This window comes from Gouania willdenowi, chromosome 7, assembly GCF_900634775.1.
Source record: "Gouania willdenowi chromosome 7, fGouWil2.1, whole genome shotgun sequence".
Lineage (NCBI taxonomy): Eukaryota > Metazoa > Chordata > Actinopteri > Blenniiformes > Gobiesocidae > Gouania > Gouania willdenowi.
The window spans coordinates 30,721,807-30,745,676 of record NC_041050.1 but is presented as its reverse complement, the minus strand read 5'-3'; the positions used below and the strand labels follow the sequence as shown (position 1 = coordinate 30,745,676).

At 37.3% G+C, this 23,870-nt stretch overlaps 1 protein-coding gene across 1 annotated transcript; it reads left to right on the top strand.

Moving 5' to 3' along the window:
• Positions 1 to 4,273: 4,273 nt before the first annotated feature.
• On the top strand, positions 4,274 to 23,460 carry inavaa (innate immunity activator a). Its single transcript, XM_028453260.1, has 10 exons — positions 4,274 to 4,350; positions 13,719 to 13,815; positions 15,474 to 15,607; positions 17,118 to 17,240; positions 17,344 to 17,578; positions 17,686 to 17,739; positions 18,910 to 19,129; positions 19,221 to 19,370; positions 21,303 to 21,942; positions 22,831 to 23,460. The coding sequence occupies exons 2-10, from the start codon at positions 13,752 to 13,754 to the stop codon at positions 22,921 to 22,923; spliced, it is 1,713 nt and encodes a 570-aa protein (XP_028309061.1). The 5' UTR covers positions 4,274 to 4,350; positions 13,719 to 13,751; the 3' UTR covers positions 22,924 to 23,460.
• The last annotated feature ends 410 nt before the right edge of the window (positions 23,461 to 23,870 follow it).

Genomic DNA, 23,870 nt, shown 5'->3' with positions numbered 1-23,870 from the left:
ACATTAAATATTTAAATCAGGTTTGAAACCTACTCTCTAGTCGGACTGAAGCATGAAAGACTGACATGTGACATGAAGTGATGAATCATTTTTCATTCAGAGCTATTAAGGACCTTCATCAGATCAGAAAGAAATATTCATTAGGCCTACTGTATAAGCCTGCACATTTTTTATGTTGTTTTTTATGATCTCTATTTTGTTGGTTTGGGGTTTGTTTTTCCCACGCTTTTCCTTGAATTAAAATACATCCCTGATTCTTTAAACTTATTTAACTTCAGAGGCCAAATACAGAGCAGTTTGGTGTCGATTGGGCCGCAGATTTTAGGCAGGAAAACAAGCAATTTCAACTTTAATATTTACATTTCCTTGCGTTTATTTTTCTTTCAACAATTTGCGATTAAAAATGACTGCCACCATGTGATATAAGCATAGGAAAAATGGGTTTTATCTTTTCACATGGGCAACTGGCAGCCCTGGGGCCACATGTGGTCATCAGTCTAATTTTTGTGGATCCCAAAGTAAAATCAGAAAAGAACTCCAAAAATACATACAATTATAGATAAATACACACAAAAAAACAGCAAAAATAAAACAAAAAACTGCAAAATTACACAAAATGACTCAAAAATAATTTGTCATTTTGTTCAATCATTTTTCTGTAATTTTAAATAAAAAAAATTTCATTTTTACAAAATTACAGAATGATACACACAAAAGGATAACAGTAACAAATAAAATGGAAACAAGGCGGCTACAAATAAATAACTGACAGAAATGACAGAAAAATATGCCAAACAAGAACAAAAAACACACGAAACAACAAAAATACACAAAATGACTCCAAAAACACAAAAATCAACAACAAAAACACATAAAAACAGACAGAAAAATATACAAAATTACAACTAAAGTACACAAAATGAATTAAAAAACACAACACACAAACCCTTTGTCCCTTCCTGTATTATTGTTCAGATTTATTCTTAATGCTGACATGAATGTTGATAATGTGGCCCTTGGATCAGACAATCACATTTTTGAGGCACCCGCTGTGATAGAAGTTGCTTACCTCTGATTTAGTTTAAAAAACAACCATAGAAGGACAACAACAAATGTTTTGTACCAATAAATATCCTCCTGCTCATATTTGTTTCTATTGGTTACCTTTATTTCTGCTGCGTGTTTGTGTGTGTGTGTCCTAAATAAAGGCATCATGCTTTGTTGTGCTGAACGCACAGGGCCTATTTTGCATGCAGCTCTTCTCCCTGAGGGCTCTCGTGGTGCGTTCACATGGATAAAAGGACTTGGTTTAATTAGCTGATCTTTTCATTCCATCACGGGACAAGAAGAGAAAGCAGCGGCCATCTGGACCAGACCTTTCAGGACTTATGCGCTGGGAATACCCATGGGTCTGCTAAAAAAAAAATAAAAACAGGAGACATTTGGTGAAACCACACAAGCCATGGCTGAATTTTTTTAGACAAAGACAGACTGTGTCAGAGTTAAATTTAGGATGATTTTGTAAACAAGTACAACACGTGATCATAACAAAACTCATTAAATTATCACCGTTTTATATGTATAAAAAGTCATAGTTATGTCTGTTCCTATCCATCTATACATATATCTATACCCTAAATCTTTTAGTGACGCAATTTCCTCACCTGCTGCGCAGAATTCACTCAGATTGCAGCAATGATTAGTGCACGAGCAGAACTGGTGCAGACCGCCCCTATTTAAATGAGCGTTTTGCTCAAGTCTGTCAATCAGTCTGCATTCTTTGAAGATGATCTACTGACCATCATCCAGCGCAGGTCTCAGCAGCGCTGTGTCACACACACTTTCATATGTCACCATCAGTGATCATGCGTAAATTACGCATCTGATCTGCTGATTCTGGCCTGACATCAACACGACACACACACACACACAACTGGAGCCTTTTTTCTATGTCTGCTGTGTCTTCTGTCAACTGCGTGTGTGTCTGCACCTGCTTCTCAGTTGTACTTTTTTTCCGTACTAAAACAATTGCTGCAAACTGTTCCAGAATTCATTAATCGCATTGCATCCCCTGCATTAATTTATTTGCATTTCCTTCTCCAATATTTTTGTTCCCCTTGGGAGATGCACCTACTATGCACATTCATTAGAGGGAAACACGCTAAATGGAATGAGGGCGCATTCTGACGTGTTGAAGACGTGCGTGGAGTGACGTTTTAATCCCACTAAACCTTTTGTGAATCTGCCCTTCAATGTGTTATTGTGTATCCAAGCCTACAGGTGTTTTCTGATCATTTTATCACACAGTAATGGGGCCTTATTTACCCATACAGTAGAAGGCTCTGGGCGGGACTCCCTAAATGGAAATATGCACATTTCTGTTTGATAATATAAAGTTTCCTGACATAAACTAAAAAAACATGAATAAATCTCTGGGGTCCTCAAAGCAGTGATTCAGAGAGTGTGTGGGTTGGTGAAAGACTGGCTGTGTGTTTGATGTGAGCTATAGGATTAGAACCAGCAAACACTCTGACTGTGAAGCATATTAGAGTTTTTCTCTCGGTTGCTCTGGTACATTTCTCGAATGATCCTCACCATTGGCGTAACAGTAAGTACATTTCCTTAAACAATATGTACAAATAGAAAAACAACATGAATCACCTGCAAAAGCCAGTCTCTTGCTTAAAATCCTTCGCTTTATTAAAGGAAGTCAAAACTCACCTGGAAGAAATTAACCAATCAGGACAGATTTAGAAAGAAAAAGCCTAATGGAAATGTATAGAAATACTGTATGCTTGACATATTATAACAACATTTTGCATGTAAAGACTTATGTGATGAAATAATGGCTAAATGTTGTGGGGAGTGAGACCATTCAACAATAATAATACAACTTGAGAGACATGTCATGACATAACGTGGTAAATAGCAGAGAATTGTACATTGGAATTTTTATTGATGTACAAAAGCACTTGCAAGTTGTTCAAATAAATTAGAAAATGTATTTTTTTTATGTCCACAATAAGTGACACAATGACACTAATTCTTGGGGATTAAAGTACAGACACTCCTTGTCAAAATGTACTCTAATTCAAGTAAAAGTGGCCAAATATTACTTGTCTTACTTATCTATTGCTGGTTTATTTAATAAGTATCCCCAAAAGCAATAGTTTTATAGCCTACTTAAGTAAATTTACCTTATTACTGCATGTGCACCACATGTGATAGGGTCGTATGTGTAAAGTTAGTGTGAAATATGTTGCAGATTTGCAGGTGTGTGTAAAGGCTAGGGTTATCCCGATACAATTTTTTCACTTCCGATACGATGCCACTATTGCGGCCTTGAGTATTGGCCGATATCGATCTGATACGATATCAGCACAAATCATACACACATGTATTACTTATGGTGTAGTGTGGAACGTTAGAAAAGACTTGATCAAGTGATGTTACGCAAACAAAGAACAATAGTCAGCAACAGTAGGTATGAGAAAAACTGACTCATTTATTATTAACCAACTGGTTACATCAATTTCAACCTTCAACATAATATCTACAGTATTCTATAATTGAATAAATCACAATATAGTATAATATATATCAGAGATTTTAGATGCAGTCTGATAAAATCCGATATTTGTTTTCTCGCCGATATCCAATATCAATATCGGATAGGACACCTCTAGTAATGGTTGTTTTGTTGGTGTACAATGTGTGTTCAGTGAAGCTTTGGTGAAGTGGAGGCAGGTTAGAAGGAACACATGGATCTATTTAGACTAGTATTACTGTTAAACACCTAGCAATGAAAATCAAAGCCACTTTTGTTCACTGGCTCTGGTTGCCAGCTGTGCTGCTGTGCTGCCTCGTTGCTTTTCATTCTTTGTATACTTGGGCTCGCCCTGCCCCGGGCTATTCTATTCTTCTCTTCTGGGCCACTTTTGAGGCAATTTAAAGCCCCTAATACTCACTCATTCACTCACGGCGGCGTGTGCTGCGTCACAATAAGCAAAGCGTGCAAGTCACCAGGGTCCGACCAAACCATTAGGGAAAACCTGTGGGGGGGGGGGTGAACTTTCACTTAAAACAGAACATACTTATCTTAATTAGTTCAAAACCGTTAAATTTCATATGATAAGTTATAAATATGATAATTAAGTATTAGCTAACAATATCTGTAAACACACAAAACCAACATGAGCGTTTATCTGAGCGGATCAGAGAACCCCAACTCCCCCTCCAGGTGGAGAAAGTGTACTAGTCCTGAACAGATGTCCCGGCGTTGTTCCACATGAGGACAGAAATACTCTGAGGAAGTGTTGCAGAGGATGCTGTAGAGCTGCAGATTACACTGTGAGTACTTGATATAATAACATCACAAGAATTACACACACCTTTGTGCAGAAAGAAAAGTTGAGACTGTAGAGTTATTGAAAGTTTAGTTTGCTCATTTCTAGGCTCGTCTCCTTTTATACGTGGTCATGATTGTCGTGGGTTAGATTGGTACAAAAGTACAGAACTTCGTTAGTAGAGCCTCCTGTAATTGCATTTTTGAATAACTTTGCCATCACACTATTAACTTTAAGATTAAAAACACTGTTGCAGCAGCTATTCATGATATTAAAGTCTACAAACCAAAAATGAATAAGAAATGTAAGAATTAACTGAACCCAAAATCATTTTTTTTTAAATTATTATTATTATTATTTTGCTGAGAACAAATGTATTTGGGTTCAAAGTTGTGCCGTTGATTTATTCCGGTCCAACTCTTGACATTGCTGCCATTTGAAAGAACTCAATTATGTAGACAAATTTGGAATAACAAGAAACTAATGCCCAAAATAATCGGATTTCTGCTGAAAACAAATGTATTTGGTTATAAAGTAGTGCGCTTAATTGATTCTTGTCCAACTCTTAACATTTTAGTCTAAGTATTTCAATTTGGCATATTTTTGGTTAAAAATGTAAGAGCGACTAATCTCTATGGGTTGAAATCCAGGTATTATTCTTTGTGCTGTTTTAAGCTGTACTTGGCAAATAAAATCTTTCTGATTTTGATAACAATTGAATTTTGCTATTGGTTAAGAATGATGGTTTGTAACGTTTTGCTGGCTTCTTACGTCACACACCACCACCACTTTTGGCCCCACCCCCTCCTATAAAAACTAGCACCTGCAATCGGTGGCTTTGTAAATATCCAGCCTGGACACACACACACACACACACACACGGATCCTAGAGTGGTTAAAATGCTCTTGGATGTGAACACGCAAAGTCTAGAACAGATCAAACAGGCAAATCCTAAAGCGATTGTTTCTGCTGGTTCTCGGAGCGTTACCAATACAAGCCGAGGGTGATTAGGAGCGCTTTAAGAAATAATAAAAACGGGTGATGTAGAACCAGAACAAGTAAAAAATGGAGTGAAACATCTTTTGAAATACGAAGGAGAACTGTTCATCCTTATCCTGAAAATAGCTTTGACAAAAGTTGGCCTAACTGAAGATATATTTTATTAAAAGGGTTATTGAGTATATATATATACTATTAATACTAATTAATAGTATTAAACACAAAAAGAAACCATGAATAATAGTCCATTTCAACACAACCCCAGAACATAAATTAGCAGAGGAAAATAGTGTAATGTCAGATGCTCATTAAGCAACAAGCTGTTCAAGTTTCTGTTCTAAATTACATCAACATTAACAGGAATAAATATTCAAACAAGTAGTAAACTGCTTCTCAAAGTTTTAAAAACACTCCTCAGCACAGCGCTCTCATATTGCTGTAATGTTGAGAAGCAGAGACGGAGGGAGAGAGAAACACACACACACCAAACTTCCAGCCAGCTGCTCGTTAAATACAACTGCGACAACTACACGGAACCACGGAACTTCAGCTAAGTTGAACAGTTAAAAGATGCTCTGAAAGTTTAAAACATGCCGTTGGGGTTGAAGAGCTTCCTTCACGCTCTGCTAGTGGGGGGAGGGGCTCTGCACTCTTCAGCCTCTGTCTCCAGCAACACAGAGCAGCCTGTGGCAGCAGCTCTGTATATAAAGCGGATCGGCGAACGCAGCAGCGGGCATCGGCCGATGCCGATACATGTAAAACACGCAAAAATCGGCCGGCCAATGAATTGGTCGATCACTTAACAATACCACACAGAAGTATCAGCGATGACGTAAAGTGCACAGAATTGTGAGTGATCAGTAGAGCCGACCACGGCACAAAACTTGGCATTAAAATCACCAAAAGCGTGGCAACTTGTTGCTGCTCCATTGTTGAATGTAGTAAAAAAAACAAAAACAAAAAAAAAACAGAGGAGACAGAAGTTTATGCAGTGCGCACTCTTAAGCGCTCGCTCTGACCCGATGTTGAGAGCCTCTTCTTCAGGTTTCTGTTTTTCTGCCAAAAGAAGTCTCTACTCCAGTAACGGTGCCCTTCAGTGCTCATGCAACTGCACAAGAGGTTGTTTGTAGCGAATTAGAAGTTTCGCTCTTATCGCAAAAAACCAAGATGATAAAATGATCACCTGTACACAACTAAACCGGTGTGGAAGCACCCTTAGTCACTCATTCAAATGTTAAGCAACAGGCTGCTTGGTTTGCAACAGTTTGTGTCTACAGCAGAATAAACACAGCCTCTTTGAGTCTGCATGCTAACACACATTAGTGCTGAAGACAACACCTCAGTGTGGACATGCCCATTGAGTCACCCCAGGGTTTTGATTGTTTTGTCTGCAGTAGACTAGGTACATGGATGTGGAAAGGAATGAGACGACCATGGATGACCATGCATATGGTCAGAGATGACTCAGAGAGACATGGTTTTTGGAGAACAATGGGGCATCTCTTTTTGTCCCATGTGTTTGCGCTGTCATTAAGCTGGGACTGAGCTGCTGTGTCTGCTGCTCAGCATATGGCATCCACGGACTTTGTGAACCCGGGCCTGGTGCCGATTACTTTCTGTAATATCTTAGGGAAACTAAAAACCCCATTACAGTATAACTGCTGTTAATGAAAAAAAAAAGCTGTCAATTTTTTAGCATTTGATACTTTTATTATTATCACAACCCACAGTCTGCATTTTGCTGTCTATGGAGTTTCCAACTTGAAGGCACAGATCTGGAGTCCAGTGACGTACTTTGTAACGTAACACTTTAAGTTTTTCTTTTCCATCTCTGGCTCATTCTCATTGATGCACTTCTCCACCAGTAAGCCAGAACGTGCTTACAGAAATTCATTTTGCTGAATGGATTTTGGCGTCTAATCAGACTCAGAAGTAATAAAGCATGTTGTAAAGTCTTTTGGTTTCTTACGTAGTATCAGCATTCAGTGGAGAATCTTAATTACAGGGTTTGAGCATGCCTGAGTCTGGTTTCCTCAGTGAGGCTAGTCCCCGATGGTAATTCCAGGGTTGACCGCAGTGGTAATGAGCAAGGCAGTGATGGCTGCAGTCCAGCACTGTGCAGCCTCAAAGGCCTCATGGGAAAGGGTGGTGAGGGAAATGTGGGAGACAGTAAACCTGCGTCATGATCTTCTGCCATAAGCACTGACTTCCGTCGATGTTACTTTGTCACGGCCCGACGGAGGATGGGTGGAACACTCATCTCCCTTCCCGACTCATCATGAGCCATGATTCTAATCAGGATGATGTTACTACTTTAATCACGTCTGAGGGTAGAGACTGCATTATCTAGGGCTATCACATGAGAAAAAAGACCAGTTATCTTCCTACCAGGCTCATTCTTTTGGCTCCAATGCTGAACTTTTATGCAAGTTTTCTCATGCTGCATCAGCCTTTTTATAATGATTTGCAACTTAAAGCTGCTTCCTCATATTTTATTAGAGAAAATCATAGTGTTGGCCTCAAAGATCAATGAACGGAGCATCATGTAGTCCAAATAGAAAGAAAGTTTGAAATTGTCGCTCAAAAGTTGGGTTTCATCTTTACCGTAAACCAGGGGTGTCAAACTCTAAAACAGTTTGATCTCAAGTGGGCCGCAGATTTTAGGTGGGGGAAAAAAGAACAATTTCAACATCATTGTGCCCTAGTTTCCAATATCAGATCAATTCACTTTAAAAGTTCTTGATTTTTGTTAACAAAAAAAGTGTAATTTAGAGGAATTTTGTGGAATTGTTTGCGAGAAATTGCGAAATTTGTGGAAAAAGACTTCTTTTTAGTTTGAAAATTAAAAATGACTACATTCATGTGATATAAAAAAGGGGGGAAAATGCAATGCAAGCCCCTAAAAATGTTGTAGAGTTTCATTAAATTGGTGAATTCTGGTGATATCTATAACTGGATTATTTCGTAATTGAATGCTCTAAACGAACAGATTTGGCCCCTGCGCCTTGAGTTTGACATGTGCCGTAAACAGTTTGTTTACATTTTTACACATGGCATTGTGAAATGTGGAGTAATGGAGACGGATGCATAGAAGTTTTTTTTTACTTCATTCTTACTGTGAATTCTTGTTGGCAGATATTGCAACCGGCAGCAAATTGTGGATACAAGGCTATTGTTGCAGTGTTGTTTTACCGGCTCAAACTGGTTGGCTGTGCTTCAATGTGCCACAGGCTGCCTGTAGCTGTGTCAGTCCACATGAGTTGCTGTGGTGAATGGGTCAGAGCTCAGGGATACACAATAATATCCTGCTGGAGAAGGTTCTTATTCACTCCGGCTGTCAGTCTTCCTCAGAGGCCGGATGGCAATTTCCAAACACGGAAAATCAGCAGAGCCAAGGATTATGAACAGAAGACCTTAGCAATACTTCCTTTTAGTGTGATGTCATCATGTATTTAGTTATATCATTTTTTTATTCTTCATTAACTGCTGAAACAGGTTGTTGGCTTTAATGTATTTCTGGCACTGGGACAAGGATGCAAATTACTTAAAGGGTGTCCTGATCCCATATTAATATCAGATATCGGTCCAATATCTGCAAAAAAAAAAAAGTTTCAGATTATATTAGCTTACATCTAAAATCTTCGATATAATAAAACGTTTTAATTGAACATATTAAGATAATTTTTCACTGTGTTGTATTTGATTTTTGTATTTTAGTCAATTGTAGATTATTCTAATGTTTAAGGTTGAAATGTAAGCAAGGCAAGTCATTGGCTGATGATAAATGGGTCCGTTTTTCTCAGACCTGTTGTTGATGACTATTGTTCACTGTTTGAGTATTGTCTTTTCATCAAGCCTTTTCTAAGATTTCACAATACAAAATAAGTAGTAAAATAAGTATGTATGATACGTGCTGATAACGGTGTCGGCCAATATGCAAGCTTGCAATATCGCTTTTGCATCAGTGGTGAAAAAGTTGTATCGGGACAACCTTAAAGCTGATATCCGGAGTTTCTGAGAAACGTCTTGATGTCCCGCCTTAAACCGCTCCACTTCCTCCCTCTGCCAATCTACCAGAAGCCACGCCTCTACTTTTCTGCATGCGCATTGCGGAACATAACAAGCTTGCATTGATATAGGTCTATGGGTCAGGTAAGAGCCAAAATCATATTTACCTGTTTGCTGTTGTAAAGCGCGGCCTTGTTTCCATGCACAGTTCCGCATTCACTTTGATTGACAGTATCCGCTACAGGAAGTCGAAGCCTATTGGCTGGGCAATCACAGCACTCGTTTCATTTTGTATAGGAGCCTATAGGATGAAGGCGGGACTTGTATTTATTAATGTATATGAACGACCACCGGCAGTAGACCATAGTAAAAGACTAGGTAGTCATTTTTTCGCATTTCAAAAGAAATATACATAAACATAACCTTGCCTGCAAAATGGATTCTCCTGGTGTTCACAAACACCAGAGTCCATCTTGTGCTGCTCCAGCCCTTACCCTTCGTAAGCGAACCGAACCAGTTCGAACCAATCATGAGGCAGTGTTGTGGTTTAGGGTGGGATAACCGGGTGGGACGAAGGCAGAAGCGTTGAAGCAAAACTGGCGCATGCGCAGTTGTGGGGAGAGGAACTAGCTGGGCTACCGCTATTAGCATAGCTCTGAATCAAAACACAAAGCTGTCGACGCAGGAGGATGAACGTGTGGAAGCTGCTATGAAGTCAGCTTTAGAAGAATCCAGCATTTCTTTTTTGAAAGATCAACTTTGTGCCTTTTTGGACGGTGAAGATGTATGTTTTTACCAGCGGAGCCTTGTTGTTGTTGTAGCCATTAGTGAATGGCTAAAACAAGTCATGGTGGACAGGCGCTTCGCTCAATCAGCTTCAAGCGTTCTGTTCACGTCCCTCCCTGGTTCCGAAAGGATTCGCCTGACCATGACCCAGATCGATGTGGAGAACCTGAGTTAGAGGGAGGGCTACACATCAATCTGGCTCTTGTCAGGTTAACATAAACATAGATTTCTCAGAAACTGCAGATATTAGCTTTAATGACATACATAATAATGACGAAGTTTGGATTGGGATTAGTACACATTTTTAAGATGAAGGCTTCATTTCTGTTTCTTTAATGTTAAACTGCTTGTTTTCTAACATTATTTAGTTGCTTTTCCAAACTATAAAAAAAAACGTGTATCTGTCTATACAGCTTAGTATATTAGTAAATTAGTATAATGCACTTAATGACGTCTTGCACTGCTTTCGGTATCAATTATCATTTCTTTTTAATGATTCTTTTTGCAATTATCACCAAAAGAAGTTGACTAACCTTCAAGCAAAGTAAAAGAAATAAATAGTATTTAAGGACCATTTCATTCGAAGGCAGTATAACAGACAGACTCCTGACTGATTTCCAGTGACTCATGTATCAGGAATACTTCCAGCGTGTTTGTCTTATTTGTTTTATTTTCCTTTTCGCAGTCGTTTCCTTCTGCACATGGTGTTTATTCCTCTTTAGTCACATGTTTTTGTTGTGTGGCAGTAAAGTCACCGAGGAGGCAATAAAGCAGATTTGTGTGGTGAAAGTGTGTGTGCAGGAGTCAGCAGGGGGCTTGTGATACCATGCTTTGGTGTCGGACAAGCCCAGCATTGAGACATTCTTCCACTTCAAAGCCCCCAGAGGCTTTGTGGACACTGGTTGAATGGGAGACTGTGGGGGGGGCATGGGGAGGAACAGGTGCAATGCAGGAGTGTGGGTGAGGGGGGGGTGTAACTCTTGCTGCCATCTGCTTTCTTTTTTGGTGTCCCAGTTGTTTGGATCGCCCTCTGACACTCCTCACGGTGACACACGCTCCCTGAAACAGCTTCACCGTGAGCCGTCGCCATGGCGCCAGGATTTAGATTAACCTCTGCACATGTGTCGAGTCAACAGGGAGGGGGGGGGGGGGGCTCCTTTGTGATGGTGGGGGTGAAAGTTGCATTGATCAGTGTTTAAAAGGAGCACTCGCTGACTTACTCTTGTTAAGTAAAGCAACAGAAGGAGAATGAATGAAGCCACGTGGTCAGAATATATATATATAAAAATATATACACAGGTGAAAGTAACTGGAATTGAGTTGCTTTTATGTGTACTTGCACTTTTTTTAGTATATTTCTAAATCAGTATTTTTACTTGTTTTTAAAAATGTTTTAAAAGAAGTAAAGTAATTTGTTACATTTTTACACCAAACCGTTACTGTTTTTTGTGATTATTTCCACTTAATGGTCTTAAAGGGCTGGGTAAAATATATATCACGGTATTTTTAAAAATTCTAACGGTATTTTTTTTTATGCATAATCAGGTGTTCACGTCATTCTCTACTGGTTGAGAGATGAATTACTGCAGTAGATTTACTTAGGATGCTCTATTTTACTGTCATAATGAGTGAATATTGTAGAATATTTCCACACTAGTAGTAATACAAGTTTGCAACAGCAGCCTAATGGCTCTTTGCCGCGCTAGCTTAGCTTTAACATTAGCTTGATTCCTAGCTTTAAATGCTACATACTCAGTGGTGTGGTGGTTTCTTATGGTGAATAAGGTATGCGTTTTGTTTGCAGCTCCACCAGGATTTATTTCTGCGTTATGGGTAGGGATGTAACGATTCACTCAACTCCCGATACGATTCGATTCACGATACTGGGTTCACGATACGATTCTCTCACGATTTATTTTACAAAATGGGACTGTAGACAAATTTGTTTTTTGGGAAAAAAACTAGAAAATGCTGTACTATTTTCCTTTTATTTTTCATTGTCAAAATAATTCCTTGATAAACTATTCAAAACAATGCAATTTAACTAAAAATAAATCTTGAATGAAATAAATAAAGGAATAATACAAATGAAAATGAAGCCTATTAATTTAAATTCTGGTTCTATAATAAACAATGCAAAACTGCATAATAGTTCTTTTTCTTTTAAAAGTGCAACTGAAAATGTATTTTGTGCCTTAACAATTGGACTTTAAAAAAACAAAACAAAAAAACGATTGCACTGATTTACGTCATATTTGTTTGGACCAGCAGAGGGCGCTGGTAACACAGTGGTCGGTTGGCATGCAGATATCTTGCAGTGAAGAAGAGAAGCTATGCTAGCAGACAGAGCTAATAGAAAATTGTGACTGTTACAGATATTCACGTAATATTACAGATATTCTTTCGGTGCTAAAGGGGTAATAAATCATTTATTAACATATTTAAGAGTAGAAGGCGGCCAGAAAGAAAGTATTAGCAGACTCCGCCCACCGCTAACACTTGTGGATAAAAAAAGTACTGCGATTCAATTTTCAGAAAATCGATATCAACCATGATACCTATGAATCGATTTTTAACTGCCTTACGATTAATCTTTACATCCCTAGTTATGGGAATTACAAAGTGTGATTCTTTGCTCTCTTTTTTTGTGTATTACTGCCGACATGCTAAGCTAACCGTGTCTCCGTGAGCATAGACATTATATATGTATAAAATGTCTATGTCCGTGAGTGTTGTTCTCCTGTAGCAGAGGCATCCGCACGCAGGCACATGCTCACACGCAGCTTCGGAGCTTTCCATTGTGTCTTTCTTATTCATTTACACGTATGATTTACATCGTAACTAACACCAGAACGCTACTGTTTACCTTCCTATTTGGAAGTTCAACAGTGAAAATGGCCTGGTCTGAAACGCAGCGTAGCGTTACGAAAGTTATGTAATCAAATTAACCGGTACGGCGGTATATTAAATAGTTATATAATAAGGAAAATATATACCGCACAGCCCTATCTTAAAGCACATTGAATATATTCCATGTGCTTAGTTGTGCCATTTCTGATCAACGTCCAGCAACTTTCTCCAGTAAGGCTGGGGTTTCTACCCGTTACCAACATATCACATTTGGTATGGCACTGTTTTAGAGTAAATAAATGTGTTTGTTTTTTAATTTCACGCTTAATTCATTTGTTATTTTATTTAAATAACAATCGTACATTTTGACAAACCTTTTATTTTATACAGATGCATTTGTGCAAAATAAATCAACTTCCAATTGTGCAAGATTTGGTCTCTTCCTTTATAAATTTATACATGAGATGTTTACTGTATGCAAGGGAACCGTGGCAAGATTTATTACCAAAAAATAAACATGGAGGGTGAAAGTAACTTGTAACTTTTACTCTGAGTACTATTTAATTGAGCTACTTTTTTCTTGTACTTAAGTATTTTATGTATGACTTGTACAATTTCTATCAAGTAAGAATATTTCTACTGAGTAGGAAATATCAATAGTCTTTACACCTCTGAATATATATATATATATACTTCTGTAAATCATTCATCTTTGTTTATTTGAACAGGTGGAAACTAAAAGCTGAACGCACATAGTCGAGATGACGGCCGTCGAGAGTAAAGAGGAGATCAGTGACACCGACAGTGGGATCATCCTGCACTCTGGTAGAGAACGCGTTAATAATGCAACATGTGTGATCTGTGAGATGAAAACTAGAGCTTATTTAATACGTCTTTTCTTTTGTGTGTAATGCAGTGCAGAGTAGAGGTCGACCGATATATGGACTGTTTTCAATGTCGATTTTTTTTGTTTGTTTTTTTTATCACTTTTTAATCACTTTAGAAAAATGTATGAATATACAACAACAACAACAAAAATAATTAATAAATAATAATAATAATAATAGCATGTACATGGGAGAGGTAGAAGCCAATAGGCTTACAAATAAAAAGCTGATATAATAGGATAAGGATATAATATAATAGTGCCTGATCTTATTATATCCTTATCTTATTATATCCTTTATAGGATAAGGATTTTGTTAAGAGTTCTATTGGTGTATTTAATTTCATTTCTAATATATACATTTAAATCATATAAGTGTTTCAATTGTCTTTCATAATCAATGTACTTTAAAAAAAAAAAAAAAAAAAAAGTATATTGGCCTCAAATATCAGCTTCCATAATCAACTTTAGATATCGGCCATCAGCTGATACTGTACCAGGTTAGAGTTACTTTTTACTATTTACAGCCTTGGATCTTGAGATTCAGTTCATTTGTTTCAGTCTAACAAAATCTTCAAACATATATATATATATATATATATATATATATATCACAAAATTATATATAAATCACAATTTTTAAATATATAACAAGACTGAAACGGACGGAAGCAAAAATGCTCATATACCCAGCATAAATTATTACAATTAAGTTACCTTTCTCAAATAATACACAAAAGAAATGCAAGCATTCCACAAAGTACATTTGAGTTGACTTTTCAAATAATACAAAAAATAATATACACACACATATACAGTATATATGTGTGTATTTTTTATTTTTCCTCCATACAACATAACAGAGAACACTTTATACTCTTACAAACATATTTCTACTGCTTTACATAATTTTCTTAAATATATTGTGACATTTTCTTCTTTTAAATAAATAGTGTCACTGTCATCTTTATTTTTTTTTATCTGCATTATTCCACAATTTAAACCCTAGAACAAACAGACATCTTTGTTTTAGTTACAATCTTGCCTTTGGTACAATCAGCATAAATTGATTTTTTAGGATGTATTTGTTGGTCTGTAGTGAGAAGTATTTGTGAACATCTTATTTTATCTGTAAGTCGTTGATCTCTGAGATTGTCTTCCATAGTAGAGTAAATTTGATTTGGTACTGTGACTGAAATCTCCTTAACTGAATTGAAAATCAAATTAAATTAACAAATCAAATTGGGCCCTTGTGAAGTAAATCAAAGATATATTTTAGAGATCAGAATCAGTACTAGCTCTAATGTAAACACAGTTATATGGACATTGGGTGGATCACCAATATTAGATTTTCCATAAATATAATTAACACAGTAATTAAGATTCATTTTAAAGCTAACTTCTGTCTGCAATTGAATAAAAACAAGGAAAATATTTAAGAAAATTAAAAATGCCAAATAGTCTTAACCATCCCGGATGTAGATCCTGTTTATTATGAACCAGTTTTACCATGTGTGTATTAAATCAGATTATACTACTGCATCCCTTCTATGAACACTAATGTGATAATCCACATCCTGTGCCTGTTTCTGTTCAGGTCCAGACAGTCCAACCTCTCCACTGAAGGAGCTCAGCACCCACACCCGAGCCCTGAAGCTAAAGCACCAATCTCTGGAGGATCGTCTGGGGCTTTGCCTGCTCGAGCTGCGTCAACTCTGCATCAGGGAGGCAGTAAGTAACTCCTAGATCAGTGGCTCTCAAACCTCCCTAAGAACCACCTTTGTCCGACAAACACATTTTGCTCAGTATTATTCTGTGAAATAAAACTATAAAGCATAATGATGGAATGAATGAGTGATAACACACGTTTTAAAGAATCTCACTTTGTAAAGAAGTGGAATGAACAGTATTTTGGTGCCTCCTTAATAGAAATATTTCTGTAGTTTTTATCATTTCCGGTCGTCTCCCTCCTGATGTGGGGCCAACACTGACACTTGTATCTTCTGTTTTGTTGTCGTTTGTTTTTTTTATTCTTCAGTATATATTTCTCTTATTTTTTGTGTTTTTGTTGTAATTTTTTTGTGTTGTTGGTATTATTTAAATTATTCTCTTTTGGTGTTTGTGTTTTTGGTATCAGCTGGTTGTTTCTTATGTCGTTTTGTATTGGGGGTGTCCCAATCTGATATTAATATCGGATGTCGGGCCAATATTAGCCTGAAAACGAATATCGGATTCAAATTTCCGGATTTACCGATATATATTAATTCATTTTTTATGAATTTTATTCAATTGTAGAATACTGATATTATGTTGAAGGTTAAAATTTAACAAACTGGTTAATAATAAATGGGTCAGTTTTTCTCATACCTACTGTTGCTGACTGTTGTTCTCTGATCACTTGATCAAGCCTTTTCTAACATTCCACATTACAAAATAAGGAATGATTTTTTATTGAATGAAAAATAAATTTAAAAAAAATTGAATGTATGATTCATGCTGATATCGGATTAATATTGGTATCGGCCGATACGCAAGGCAGCAATATCGGAAATGAAAAAGTTGTATCGGGACATCCCTATTTTTTATGTTTCTGTGTATTTTTATTTTTTAAAACTTCGTTTGTCCCCGGGGGGGCGGGAGCAATTCAAATCTCTGCATTAACCGATCCCTGAGGAGCAATGGGGAGCCACAGTGTAGCGTCCGGGGAGCAGTTAGCACTTGCTCAACATCCCACAGTGATGGGCCCCGGTGAGATTGGAACCAGTGACCCTCCAATTACATGTTTGCTTCCTTAACCACCACTGCCCTTTTGTTGGGATGTTGTGTATTTTTCTCTCTTTTAGTGCATCTTTGTTATCGTTTTGTGTGTTGCTGGTAATAGAAAGTATTTTTTTCTCTCTATGTTTGTGTTTTTGGTGTCGTTTTGTGTATTTTGTTGTCGTTTGTTTTGTTTAAAATTATTATTCAGTATATTTTTCTTATTTTGTGTGTTTTTCTTGTCATTTTGTGAGTTGCTGGTATTATTTAGTATGATTATAAGTTTTTGATTAAGAATAAACATTACAAAAACTCATATTTTTAATGCTTTCATTTGTTCATTTACCTCTGTCTCTCAAGTACCCCCTGTAGCGCCATCGTGTACCCCTAGGGGTGCACGTACCACCATGTCCTTGATGGTGGAGTCTGTGAGCTTTAAAGGAATAGTTGTCATCAGTTCCACACTTTTATTTTCTTTTAACAGGAACTGACGGGTACGTTGTCAGAAGATTATCCTCTGATAGCGGAAGAGAAGCCACCTCAGGTTCGAAGGAGGATTGGAGCTTCGTTCAAGCTGGATGAGTGTCTGATCCACGTAGATCAGCAGGTAAGGACATAATCACAGTCTTCTATAGGTGAAAAACATGGCTAAGCTAAGGCAGCGTTCACTTTCCAGATGAAAACTAAGCTTGGTTCATCTTTGACTGTAGGATTCCGAGCTCCAGTCTCTAGAAACAGACTTGGCTCTACAGCGGCAGATTTACGAGGCGGCCCGTAAACTCTCCCTGGAGGGTAAGCTCAGCAAACCACAGAAGAAGAGTCGACTGCAGCAGTGCAAGAGGGAAGAGAAGAAAGTGAAGGAGCTGCAGGAGGCTGTGTTCCAGCACCGGGTCAAGAGTGAGTGCAGCTCGCCCTGCCTCACCATCTCCAGCAGGGACAACAAAGGTGAGCGAAGCTGCTGCCGTGACGACACGCTGCTGTTTGGAGCTGAATCGCACAGTGACACTCCCTGAATCACCTCCAACGTCTCACATGTTTTATTGTGTGTGCAGATCTGAACATGTCTGATGACAGCTCCCTGTCTGATGTGGTGGCTCTGGATGATGGTGAGTTTATGCATTTATGTTAATGCAGTGTTTTACAACAATCGGTTATCAAATTCAAGCTCTTTTGCTTCGGTACAAAAAACGGAAAACGAACACCTTTATTCGTTTTCTCCATTACCGATTGACCAAAGTACGTGACCCGGAAGTGAAGCGTTACACATTCCGCGATATCTTTAGCTCTTCAACACTTAGGAGTCTCTAAATCCTCCAAAATGTCCGTGAGGAGGTTCTGGGCTCAACACCAGCTAAAGCGAAAAGGACACATTTCGGATGCACAGTTGGAAGCAGCGATCTTGTCATGCCGAACTTCCGTTAGCATAGCCGTTAGCGCCGGATCAGAGTACAACTTCCGGGTCACGTACTTTGGCCAATCGGTCATGGAGAAAATGGATAAACGTGTTTGAGCTTGAATTTGAAAAACGAGGCGTTTTCCGTTTTTTCATTTTGGTTTTGGAAACAAATATCAAATAATTTGTGCTTTTTTCGTTTTTCATGTTTTTGTTGCGTCATGAAAAACGAATGATACACGGATTTACAAACTCTTTTGGGTCGTGACCCCATTTTGATATTCCAAATATCTGTCAACCTCAGAATTTTTTTTCTTCTAGAATTAGTTATTAAAAAATTTTTTTTAAAAATTATAAAAAAAATTAGTTTATTAAAATGTGTTACAAATACAGAGTAGCTAGGATTATTGCTCCACCTCAGATATTTTTAGACTGCATTTTATTTGAACTAGATTTATATTTGAGAAAGTTTAAGTATAGGATACAGTTATTTGATATTTATTGTGTATGGTGTGTATTTGAAAAATAATACTTCAAAAAATATTTTTTTTTACTAGACATTTCAGGCGACCCCATATCGCTAGAATTAGTTTTTAATTATGTTTGTTATACATCTTTGTTATTCGTGCACAAAAAGTTGTTTTTTTTTTTCCTACTTTTATTTTAACTAGAATTATATTTGAGAAAGTGAAAGTATATAATACTGTTGTTTGAGATTGTGTGTGGTAAAGAATAAGAAAGTATTAATAATAATAATTTTGCTTGACAAATTCACACTGTGAAACATTTGTGTGTATGCCATCAATTAAAAGCTATTTTTGTTTTTGAAAGTCCTAAATATCTTAATGATAAATAGTAAAAAAAAAATTCTCTTCCTCTGCAGATGTGGACTCCCCCTGCCCCCTCTCTCCTCCAACACTGTGTACCTCCTTTGCAGACCCTCTCCAGCTGTCGGTCCACCCTCCACTGTCACCCCATCAGTCCTCAGCTCAGCTCACCACTGAACGCTCCCCCATCCAGAACTCTCCATGGAAGGAGTCCAGCCTGGACCAACCCTACCAGAAGACCAATAGTCCTCAGTCTGCGAGCAGCAGCAGGTCCAGGTGTGAGACTCAAGTGTTTGCGTCGATAAGTGGAACAGTGTGTGTGTGACTGTATGGAGTTCCTAACCTTGCTGTTGTTTTCTGTGAGCAGCAGTCCACCAGGGACCCACGTCTCCTCAGACAGCTGCAGGATCCCTCTCACTCAGTTCGTCAAGAACTCGGCGCTACGTCAGAACCACTCCACCAGCGCCCCCTCCACCCCAGAGCTGCTCGTGCGCCGCCAGTACTCCCAGTCCTTTAGGTAAACAGCTGATGGATAAACTCATGTTTAATCTAGGAAAGAGAAAAGTGAAAACATCATAAATGGAATCAGGGTTAGGGTCAATTATAATTAAATGCAATCATGGTGTAATTATAATTGTAAATTATAATTTAAAAACTAGGCAAGACCTGTATTCGCAAGGCAAATACGTATTTGGCGTTTGAAAATTGGCAAGAATGACAACCTGTATCTGGATTTGTTGACAAGTTAAATAATGCAGGAAAAACAGAAGACTGCCCTTGAGCGAAGGTCAAGGTCACACACTGTGAGGAAATGTTGTTCAATGGTACCAGTCTGAGCACTGTATCTCAATTTGTGGCCAAGTTATAAGGAAAAAACTTTTTTCTTTTTTTTTTTGTGACATCATGAACTTTGACCCCTACCGATCATTTTACTTGCAGGTCACATATTGAAAGGAAATGTTGCTCAATGGTAGCAGTCTGAGCACTGTATCTCAATTTGTGGCCAAAGTTAGCTTCAATGTATTTAGATAAAATACTCCACTTGAGATGAGCTTTTCCGTAAATATAAGCATCGAACTTGTGTGACAAATATTTGTAGAGATATGGAACATTTTGGTTCTTGAGACTTGACGCGACCTTGACATTTTTGCACCAAAAAAAGGTCGACTGCACATCCTTGACATTGCCCCTATGAGATGACATAAGTCATTAGTGCTGCATTAATAGCCTAGGAGGAGTTCCAGGACAAAGCAAGTTGCGAAAAGAAAAATAATTATAACTCGTACAATTACAATGTATTTGTCAATTTTCAATTGCCAAATACAAATATGTTACTGTTGTAATCATAATTAAAGTGTAATTGCATTCAGTATTTGGCATGGAAATTCTATAAAAACTGTCAGTTACAATTTCATCACAAACCCGGGGAACCATGTTACAGTTCTATGGCTTAGACATACAGTACGTAATTAACAATTATTAAAATGTGTTTCATATAAACTTTTCCCGCTACCTGTCAGTTCTCTTGAGAATCATGCTACTGTTAAAAGAATAAAATCAAAAAAAGAAATCAAAACAAAAAATATCAATACCAATATTTTCATGGATTACGAAGCCTAACAAGGCAACCAAGAGATAAAAAAAAGAACTAATTAGATGATAGATAGTATTTTAGTGTATTTTATAGCTAATTTAAGACATGGGTCAAAACTGACCTATTATCATAAGAGATGCTAACAGAATGCTAACACAAGAGGGAGGTTACGTTTTACGGGGTTATTTAATTCAGACTCAGTAATTGTGATTATTGTTATTTATTTTTTTTGTTCCTTTCATGAAAATGTAAACCAACATATATTACATCATATAATATCACAGTCTCAAGGAAACATCTTCATGATTGGAAAAGAGTAGTTAGAAAAAGTTAACTCTTATATTTCTGTCCCTTAACCAAATAGATACATAATTACTGACACCACCAATCTTCCCCTGTCAGTCCACACAATTTTCACTATTCTCTAATAACCTAAAAATGACTAATAACACCCAGATTCAGCTTTCTAAAGCATATTGGCAGATTTTTTTTTGCCCCATTCATTTTTTTTAAAATATTTGTAGAAACCTTCAAATCATTTTTTGAGCTTCTCACACCGACAACAAACACATTAGTCTTAAAGTAGTACGAGCTACTTGGTGTTTAAAATCGTATTTCCTCATCATTATCATTCTCAGACGCACTCAAAAATAATCTTTGAATGCACGCTGACTCAATTAATTCTAATTTAACTTTTGTAATTCAGAACGTAATTATAAATGAATTTTAGGGGAAAGATCATCATTTTAATTTTAACTGTAATTGTGCTGGTCCCCGTAATTGTAATTGAACATGGATAGTTGAAGACCTAATTGTAATGGAAAAAATTAATGTGATGTCAAACGTCCTCCTCAGACTTCCCAAAAGCAAGGCGTCTGCGTGTGTGGAGCGCCTGGGCTCAGACATCAGTCGTGGACGGGCGCGGCTGCCTCAGCGTCGCTGTGTTGCTGACTTCCTGGTGCGTTCTCCAGAATACTCTCCTCTGAGGCCTTACCAGTCCAGCTCTGAGGACAGCAGCTCCGAACACTCCTCCTCCTCCTCCTCCTCCAACATCAGCTCCCCTGGCAGGAACGGACCCACTGAGATCCCAAAACTCTGCCCGCCACCGTACGGGTTCCACTTTGGAGCACAGAACAATGGGCTCTCCAGTTTCTCTGGCTTAAATAATAACATGAAGGCCACGGTGAAGGAAAGTCCTCTATCCCCACAGGAGCCAGATGAAGGGAAGTCCCTTCTCTCCCCCGTGGCACGCAGTGCTTCACAAAGGAAGATGCAGGAGGGTTTAGGATCCCCACAAAGTATCCTAAAGCCTCCTCCTCCTTACACCAGACTGGTGCGAGCCCCATCGCTCAGAGAGTACCCCAACCACGCCATCAGGGTGATGCCTCGAGACATCGTCTCAGAGGAGCTCAAGTCCTGGCATCAAAGGAACCAGCTGCAGAAGCTGGAGGGGCTGACGAGCCCCACATCACCACACCTGCCTTTATTTCACCAGGTGAGCTCACAGATAGAACACCTGCATGATGGGAATGATCCCCAATAAATGTCTCCTTTCAATCTGTGAATTGGATTCATTTGAGATAATCAGACCAGAACTTCAGTTTAAGAAATATATCAAACAATATTTATGAAGAGAGACTTGTTTGAAAAATATTCACAAATATATCCACAATTTTCATATGTGTTTTTCAGATTTTCTGAATATGACGTTTCTGAAAAACACGTGAAAATCTAAAATACATGTGAAAATATAAAAAACACGTAAAAATATGAAAAGCAGGTGAAAATATTTTAAAAACACGTTAAAATCTTTAAAAAATGTGAAAATGGAAATAAATAAAAAAACATGAAAATCTAAACAAAAAACATGTGGAATAATGAAAAATGCATGTAAAAATATGAAAAACACCTGTGAAAATGAACATATAAATGTACCATTCATTTATTTATTGTTATTAATAATAATAAAACATATATTTACATACATTATATGAATAAGATAAAGATTATTAATTGCACTTTTCATTTCAACAAAGAAATGTGAAAAATCATAATAGATTTTGTTGTTGTTCATTTGATTGCTATTAAAAACACTAATTGCTCTTTTTTTCTAAAGAAGAAATATGAAAGATCATAAAAACTTTTTTTGTGTTTATTTGATTCCTATTAGGACACTTTAAGAAGAATGACTGTATATTGTTAATACAGGCTACAAAGTTAAATTTTTTAACATTTTCAGTTGGTGGTTTGCGTTGGAATTATTTAAAATGAAAAGATGTACCTTGGTGAAAAAAAAAAGTTTGATTTAAGTGACTGCCATGCATACACACACTGAATTTCTTGTCTAAATGGCTTCTTATTATCATCTGCTTTTATTTTGCAGGGTTCGGGGAATCTGGTCCTTCAGAGAGCAGCAGACGGCTCTCCTGTTCAGTGGTTCGTCGCTGAAGACGCTGAAATCGTGAGCCAAGTGTAGCCGAGTCAGACTCAGCTCGAGTCGTTCCTTTCGATTTAAGTCTGTATTTAAAAATCCTTCGGACTCTCTGTGAGATGATTTGTTGACCCGATGCTTAAAGTGTGGACCTATCGTTGATAAAATGAAACCTAAAGTAAGGTGAAAGCCAGTTTTATTTATTCTAAGTTGTGTTGTGATAGATTTGAGGTGAATTCAGACTCAAAGTGATTCATAAAAAGGTTTGAACGGATCAATACAGGTTTAATTAAGGATTTATTTGTGTCTGAAACATTGTTTGCACATTAAATTCACACTCAGTAATTTGCAGATTTGTTTTCCTGTTTCTAATATAATTTTCACATTGTGTTGTATTTATCTATTATTTAAGGTAACGACATAGAGACGTATTCCTCAAAGTTTAATATACCTTTTTATAACTTTCTGCGGTTGGTATGAATATATGTAGACAGATTTATTGTCTAACCATGAGATGAAGTAAGCTGAACTGACTATGATCACTGATGCCCTTAGTGGTGGTTTGTTGAATGTTTTTAAATGCAGAATTGTTTTGTACTAACTAAGTGATTGTATCTATTTAGATTTTTTTTTTTTTTGTATATTTATAATAAAATCATGACAAAAGCCTTTGGAGATTTTGTTCCCAAACACAAAATGGAGACACTAACGTAGAAACAACACCAAGTTTAATTGCTATATTTACAGTGCCTATCACAAGTATTCACCCCCTTGGATGATTTACCCTTTTATTACTTTAATAAATAAATCAAGGGAAAAGAAAATTAGCTTTTTTCACGCAAAATAATTATTGGAAATAACTCTTTAATGTTAAAACAGAAATGAGCTTCTACAAAGTAATGTCAATTAAACAAAAATATTTAAAGAAAAATAATTGTTTGCATAGTTATTCACCCCCTAGAAGTCAGTATTTAGCGGTAGTAGATGCATAT

Excerpts from the sequence above, each read along its gene's own strand:
- inavaa (XM_028453260.1), top strand. The coding sequence starts at position 13,752 with ATGACGGCCGTCGAGAGTAAAGAGGAGATCAGTGACACCGACAGTGGG. Across the intron at positions 17,241-17,343 it reads TGATCCACGTAGATCAGCAG|GATTCCGAGCTCCAGTCTCT; the intron begins GTAAGGACATAA and ends CTTTGACTGTAG. Across the intron at positions 17,740-18,909 it reads TGTGGTGGCTCTGGATGATG|ATGTGGACTCCCCCTGCCCC; the intron begins GTGAGTTTATGC and ends CTTCCTCTGCAG.